The 8,155-nt window shown below is 43.8% G+C and overlaps 2 protein-coding genes across 2 annotated transcripts; both read right to left on the reverse strand.

Annotated features, from left to right (window-relative positions):
* Positions 1-1,122: 1,122 nt before the first annotated feature.
* Positions 1,123-4,228, reverse strand: LOC134184730 (neurotrypsin-like). Its single transcript, XM_062652475.1, has 7 exons — positions 4,144-4,228; positions 3,296-3,383; positions 2,228-2,472; positions 2,030-2,117; positions 1,719-1,966; positions 1,641-1,649; positions 1,123-1,568 (listed from the first exon to the last, which is right to left on the reverse strand). Exons 1-7 carry the CDS (start codon positions 4,226-4,228, stop codon positions 1,123-1,125), a joined length of 1,209 nt encoding a protein of 402 aa, XP_062508459.1.
* On the reverse strand, positions 4,156-7,064 carry LOC134184731 (52 kDa repressor of the inhibitor of the protein kinase-like). Its single transcript, XM_062652476.1, has one exon. The coding sequence runs from the start codon at positions 6,678-6,680 to the stop codon at positions 4,362-4,364; it is 2,319 nt and encodes a 772-aa protein (XP_062508460.1). The 5' UTR covers positions 6,681-7,064; the 3' UTR covers positions 4,156-4,361.
* Positions 7,065-8,155: the final 1,091 nt, after the last annotated feature.

Consider the following 8,155-nt stretch of genomic DNA (forward strand, 5'->3'; position numbering starts at 1 on the left):
AGTCAAGCGGGCTAGGACGCTATAGAAGAATCGTGATAGACTCGCCAGAATGGCTTTTGCGACAAGATGGTGGGTGATTTTACAGGGAATTGGTTAATTGGACTATACAGATCACCTTTCCATCATTCGAGTTTGATATTGAGCATTATTGGGGCGACTGAGGTGCGTCATATTAAATCTGTCTTCCGACTGAAGCGTTACACCCATGGTGAGATGTACAGGACAGCTGAGCAACGGTGGCCACTCATATTAGGCGATACTGTCACATTGTGTCTCAAGAGGATATGAAACTGAAAGTATCCTGCACCAGATCGAGTTTATGGTTTACGGGTCAAACGTAGCACGTGTCCTCACGATCATTTGATTCCTAAGTACAACCTCCTATTTCAGGACCCTGACTCCGTGTCTGACAAGTTAACTCATGGAATAACCACCCACCTGATGCCAAAGAGAATGATAAGACTGACTATCCCAGAAGTACCGGCCTATGACGTGTCTATATGCCTTCAACAAGACCTCATCTCTGTTGTCAGACAGAGAACTCCAAGGCATTAGGTTTACGGAAACCTTAAGACATCCAAATAGAAAGGTTGTCAGCAGGGCTCATTTGGTAAATAGGATCAGCTATTGACTAATAAACTGCTTACCGAGGACTGCAAGACCAGCCGCAAGAATTTGAGCATGGCTTCGGCGGATGACCAGAAAACGTATGACAGCGTACACCACACAGTGGTTTGAGACATGTGTTCAGCTGCGTCCGGTCTAGTCTTGTGTAGGTTCCTGTGTGATGAAGTGTTGGAAGACATTGATGGTTCATGCCTCTGGGACGATACCATCAATATATGAACTGTAATATTGCACACGACAGAAACTACAAACTACCATCGAAATACTGATCTGAAAGCACGTCCAAGACAACGGGGCAATCAACAGATCGATGTGCGTAGATAAAACGTCAATCAATTTGCACAGCACATGACTAATTCTACATACGCAAGAAGCAGGCAACAGCAAACTCTGTTTTGTAGTGCAACAAAATAAACTAATACTAGCTCTCTTCGAAATTCTAGTACCGCTAAATACTACTCGACAAACAATAGAGCCGAAAATTTGTTGTCAGTGTCATTTTTGAGACGGAAATTCGTCTCCGGTTTCTGGACGATATCCATACGGCTGAGGAGGGCGATACATAGCAACTTTTGTAGGATGCTGTACCGACATTTCGTAAGGAGGCGGCTGGACTGCTGGTTTATTAGCCTGTTTAGGAAAATGAGGTGAAAGATAATGTTGCTGTAGGGGGTGAGGCTGACGTGAAGGATAATGTTGAGAGTTATTATAAGACTGAGATGAGGGATACGGCTGAAAAGAAGGTTGAGGCCCCGCAGTCAGTCCTGCCTGTTGCTCAGCGACTACAACTACTGGTTGTTGAACACCACCAGCAGACGTTACTGTCGTAGCTGTACTACTCCTTGCCCTAGAACGTCGACACAGGACGGCAACCACGACGATAAAAATACTGATAATAACAAGAGGAATAACAACAGCGACAGCAATAGTCGCAGCAAAACCTGCCATAAAAAGCAGAACACATACAATCATGAGGTAAGTCAGACCAACTCCTCAATAATGAAATAACTTACTTGAATCACCTAATAACAAGAAACAGTTCATTAAAACATAGAAGGCAACCATATATACACTAGGAAAGACATTATTACTGCATTTAACGCCAACGTCTTCGAAGTGAGAGCAGTCTGATCGTCCCAGACGGTCGTGAAAGCAAGATAATAGTCGACTCTCGTCGCCATAACAATCAACGTCCTCGAGAACAATGCGGCCCTTTGCATATCCGTAGTACGAGTTACCGCGAGCTTTTGAATTGGACGTGGAATACCCCAGTTGGCGACACACAACTCGAGCTTCGGAATCCGAGAAACCATCATCACAAACTGTACCCCATTGTGTGCTACAACCGCAAAATTTAAATAACTATATAAAACGAAAAGGACAAAGAAAATAATCTCGATACCCGTCAAACATTTCTAAACGTCCTTCTTTAGATGAAGGCCCATCAACTAGACGTATATCTCCGAACTTATTTGAAGTAGTTCGTGTAGCTATAAAAAAGAATTTTAGGAATCCTTTAAACGACAGCATCGTGCTACGTACGGCCATTCACATGCAAATGCAGTAAGTCGATAGCAACCACAAATTTTGCAATGCTTACAACAACTAACTCCTACGTCTTCAGAGTGATCGCAATTTGTGATACCCCAATCAAAAAATGAGCAGTTACCAAGTGAAGACTCTGTACCGCTACAGGAAACACTGTCCATCCAAATTTCTCCTGTCCCTTGACCGAAATGAGCCTTAGGATAAACAGACACAGCACCGGAGTATCCTAGCTGACGGCATACGACAATAGCATCTGTGATATCGAAGAGATCGTCGCACACAGTGCCCCATTCAAAACTTGCAAAGCAAATCCAATCAATACGCGATTTTAGACGTTTGATTAATAAACGTACAATAATCGAAAAAGCATAGTAAATTCACACACGCGGGCGCGCACACACACAAACACACACGCACACGCACACACCCACACACCCACACACACACACACACACACACACACACACACACACACACACACACACACACACAAACACAAACACACACATATACACACACACTTATACACACACACACACACACACACACGCGCGCGCGCGCGCACGCACACACACACACACACACACACACACACACACACACACAATGAGACGCTATTTAATCGGCGAATTGGCTGTAAAGTGTGATAGCTCTAATAGCAATCTATTCCATAAAATTCTTAACCCAAAAGAAGAGCTACAAACTGCCTGCTCAGAAAATATAGCATATGTAAAAGTACTTAAATAACAATAGTTACAAAAATTATATTATTCGTAAGCGCAGTTAGTATTCTTAGCAAAGATGTATGAATTGTAATTTTTACTTTTACAATGTGGCTGCAATTTCAAATAATAGGTAAGCGACTACTGCCTTGCGTGCGCACTAGATATTAATTAAAGTAGATGCTATTAGATAATTAGACGGGAGTGACATATAGGCGGAAATTGCCGTGAAATATCTAAAGGGTTAATGTACTAGTACGAACTCTGTATAAGGTTTAAGCTCAAAACATCTTCTTGACCCATACTCTAACACATCACTTTCTTCACAAGTTAATTCTTTACAACTCGACCAGTGATAATCAGTGATGACTAAACAAACAATTTAAAATAAATAATACTTGTGATAAATTTCCACTCTCCCCTGGTTGCTTAAAGAAGATCCAATCAGACGTACACTTCCTGGGCTTGTGCTTAAATCAGAAGAAGCTGTAAAAACAACGGTAAGAAAACAGTATAGATATTAATAACCAAACTCAATGTAAGCAGCAAACTAGATAAGTTCTCTTCTACTTAGACAACTATATTTCGCAGTAGTTGTAGAACTAACTAGAAATTGTGCAATAATTTAGTAACTAGCACAGCTACCCGTTCTTCCCTTGCGCTGAATAAATATTGCATTTTAACGTTTATGCAATCATTTATTTAGAATTAATGGGTACAGTACCTACAGTACATGAATGGCATCTAAGGTAAAATCCTGGAAGAACAGGGCAGCCATATGATCATTTCTTCACAACCAGTAGTTAATTAATTATACAACTATTGCTATTCGTTATACTAACAACTGGCAAGGTTGTATTGTCTAGATGCTTATATATGTACATGCATGCAATAGTATATCACAGCATTACAGATTACTTCAAAAAATAAAAGCCAAAAGGCAACCAAGTGAAACCTTGTAGATGAGAATGACCTCAACTATCCTCTTGCCCAGGCCCTCTTTCAAGCCCGGAGAGGAAAGCCTGGTACACGTTGTCTTCGCGTGAGCGCATAAATTACCTCAAATCGGCGTAAAAATTGCGGGCATGCGAAACCGACGCTGTCTAGAATCTCTAGCAGATAGTGTTGCGCGCAATGACAGCGAACAGATTCCGTGATCTTCTTTGTCCGCTTTTTCGAATCAAATACACCAGTCAGCCGCGGATCTAGGATTTTTAGAAAGGGAGGGTTGAAAGTTACAACTTGCCACGCCCCATGCCCCATGTTGTACTGACATGTGACTTCGTCATTCCATTCAATTTCTCGTCGCTTCCATGCACGTTGTCGCTCATAGGGTCTCTCAACTCTAACTAGTTACGTACACAGACACCAAGTCTTGCCAGTAATCAGCTCAATTAATCACCTTTAAGAGTTTCCTAATCACCTCTCTCTCTATGAAAACGCTCGCTAGGTTTTTAATGCTGTTCATGTTTCGCTAAATAACGACGCTTGAAACATCCTCCTTGGATGTTCTTGCACAAACGCTTTTGCGATCTCCTCGGCAGGGATACGGTCACTGTAATGCATGGCAAGAACTCCAAGGTCTGTGAAACGCTCTTCGCACATCGCCGATCTTGCATAAGTCTTGATCCGCCTCATGAGGGAAAAGGATCGCTCCGCTTCTGCACTCGTTATTGGGAGAGTGCAGGCAATCAGAAGTAGGCGGTGAATGTTCGGAAACGAATGTACATCGCAATTTCCAAGTGACAGCAGCAGATTGTCAGGAATTCTTGCCTCACGTTGCCTGACCATTTCTTCTTGCACGGATTCTCGGTCTTTTCTTCTCTTCCACAGGGTTTCCCATCTCCTGAGTTCATTCTCTAGAGACTTAGGGAAAGGTAGGTCTTTTTCCCAAAACATAACGCCTTCTCTGAGTGTGCCCAACTCTACTCTCGAAGTTAGAAATATTGATGGTACAAGATTCAGCAACGCACCAACATGCCTTCCATCACGTAGGAAACGGTCTTCCATTTGCGCTGTCAGAGAATCCAGTAGTGGAATTGCAAGTGACCGCTTATAAAACTCCATCGGACTTTGACTAGGTGTGTTACTTCTGTTCCTCTGCAGGCTGGTTTTCCTAGGAATTGATTCCGCTACGCCGATGTTCGCTGCAAGCTCAGTTATATCTCTATACCAGGAAACAAATGTTGCATCGATATCTTTTCTCACACTTTTGATCTCTTCAATCGATTCATCAACCATTGCGTAGGCGTCAAGTATATCCTGGTTCCGCTCTTGCAATTTTCCTGCCAGTTCCTTAACTGAATCAAGGACGTTTTTAGTCGTTATGAAAACAGATATTGTCTGAAATGACGAGAGGGCTGCTTTTAGCCCCTGAGCTTTCGACACTGTCTCTCTGTCCCATTTCCATTCCTTGTCAGCCGACATGAGATCAGGGTACTCGTGTGGAGACACAATAGCGTCAAGGAAGGTCACTAGGGCTTCGTACAGTTCAAGAAAAACTTCAAAGCATGTATGGCGTTCTACCCAGCGTGTCTTGCAGAGCCCTGGAAGCTTAGTGCGAGAAGACTGAGGCAGATACGTCTCTAACGTTAGCTGGAACATTTGCTGTCTCTTTGGGCTGTTAGACAAAAACAAGTACGCTTCATTGATTGTACCAATGAGATTTCTAACTTCTTGGACTTTGCTTGTTGCCGCAACAGAAAGATTGAGGCAATGAGAATAGCAGTGGGTGAAAATGGCCAATGGCGCCGTTTCCTTGATTCTGGCTTGAACCCCGGCTATGTTAGACGACATAACCGCAGCGCCGTCATATGCCTGCCCCCTGATATTGTTGGGATCTAAAGAGACTGGTGGTTTGGACAGAGACTTCAATATTTCCTCGGATATTGTCAAGGCATTTGCTCTTTCCAGATAGATGAAATCAATCAGGCACTCCTTGATGACTGGACTACAAGCTGAGTGTAAATCAACAAACCTCAAACACAGTGAAAGGACCTCTTGGTTTGCATGAGGGTCTGTAGCTTCGTCAGCAATGATTGCAAATGGTAACTGCTCTTCTCTCAGATGTGCAGTTAGTCGCTCTCTGGTCTTATTGGCATAAACGTGAACAATTTCATTTTGTATGGTTTTACTTGTGTACTTCTGATTTCGTTTTGCAAAGAGAAGGTGCTTTTGAAGAGTGCTGTTTCCTTCGGCCAAGAGCTGTAGTGCAGCAATGAAGTTGCCCCTGTTAGATCCTTCAGTTGCAAAATCAACCTTGTCATCTCTATGACCACGAAGAGGCAAGCCTTGTTTTGCCAGAAATTCTACAGCTAGTATAATTTGACGAAGTATTTCTTTGTTCTCCAAGGATTGCTGATCTTTGTGTTTCAGTAGCATCGTGTCTACTCTTGAATCTGCCTTCTCAAAGCTAAGTTTGAACAAGTCGGCTTGAACCATTGCGTGTCGATGCACGACCGTCCCTTCATGAATGACCAGTACGCCATCTTTGCCAAGAGCCTTTGTGAATGGTTTCTGGTACGGCACCGTCACGAGTATGCCTGGATTCCCTCCCTTTGAACCTCCCCTCTGCGGGTGTTCGGGAAATAGGATGCAATACCGACAAATGCCACCTTGCAGAACATTGCTGTACGAAAGCCACTCGTAGTCTTCCATCCATTTTCTCTGAAAAGACACCTTCCAGCGTTTGCCACTCTTCGTCACCTCATGAAAGTGGAGGACATCTGATGGAGCAGGTTTGACGTGAAATGTAAGGTGCTGCATTTTTTCGGCATCTGACATTTCATGAATTAATTGTCTAAGGCAATCAAAAGATCTATTTGCAGCTAGTACGAGGTTGCCCAGATCTATTATTTCTTCCACCCCTGACAAATGAACTGGCCTGTCGACAGCCTTGGAGCTAGTACTCACTGACCCGAAATCGCGACTCCGAGGACCTGAATCCGGGAGACTCAGACAGTCTAGAGGCACAGGTAAAACAGAACTGCTTTCTTCGCAAGCCGCTGTTGCTGACTGTGACGGTTGTCCAAGACAAGCGGTAATCAGACGTTGCTTTTTTGCTGGAGGTTGTCTAGCGGCTGCTGCTTTATCTGATGCGAATCTGTTACGCAGTGGAGAATCTGTTCAGAATGCTTACAACACGAAACCTAATTTTCTATTCATGCCTACCTTTTCAAAGCAGAGGACATGTTTACGTCTTTCAGTAAAACGCACGGAAGAAACACGAACACCGCCAAACAGGTAACGCGAGTTACGCAGCCTCGATCTCCGGACGTCTGTTTAGTGAAGGATACTCTGACTACTAGTAGACGTACTGCGTTTGCCCAATTTTTATTTTATTTCTGTCACTAGCTAGTGCTAAGTACTTAGTTTATGTATACTTTCTGACAGACTGAGAAGCAAGTGACTTCACTGGTGTAATTATTACCACACTTTGTCTTCCTACAACAGCGCCAGAAAAGGGGGGGTTGCAACCCCAGCAACCCCCCATCTGGATCCGCTACTGCCAGTCCTGGCTGTCATGTGCCTGCAACTTCAATTTCCTGCTACAGCTCGAATGCACGGAGAAGGATATTGATCTGCGTGGAAGACCGGCTACTGTCTGTCGTAAAGATAGAAATTACCAAAATAGGCTGCAACTGCTGCTGCAGTCCTCCTCGCTAGGCAAACACTGTAAACAGCGTGACTCGGTACGACTAGACATCGATCGCGAGAAACGGCAAATTCGACACTGTCACACATATACAAGGTCAAAAATCGTCTAGTTGGATTACTTGACCTTGGGTCTAGATCTATAGCTTCATCAGCGCACGGAAGCTGTTTCAATGTCCGTTGCGGTTGTGCGACATTACCGGCTCGAAATTCTAAACAACGTCGAGTCCACATGCGTGCATGCATTACCGCGGTTTCGGGGTAATTCTTGCGCGCATGCGAAGCAAGGCTCTCTTCTCCGTGCGCGCAAGAGGGCCTGGGTACGAGATTAGATCTCACCTAGATTAAACCTCCAGAACAAAAAGTGTGCGAAGCGCACGACTTCAGCTATAACAATGCTAGAATGATTTCAAAAGTAATTATCAAAAGGCTATGCTAAATGATAGAGTCTAACAGTCTAGGGTCGCCTTCCTAGTTCAATAATAAGATAGAAAGATACCGCTACTTTTGCATTACGCATAGGCAATATTTGGGGAGCGAAGCTTCTTGAGCATGCGCAATCGCCTTGATAACATGCACCTTTCGCCGATCTCGCTGTACACAAT

The sequence above is a fragment of the Corticium candelabrum genome, chromosome 9, assembly GCF_963422355.1.
Source record: "Corticium candelabrum chromosome 9, ooCorCand1.1, whole genome shotgun sequence".
NCBI classification, from domain to species: domain Eukaryota; kingdom Metazoa; phylum Porifera; class Homoscleromorpha; order Homosclerophorida; family Plakinidae; genus Corticium; species Corticium candelabrum.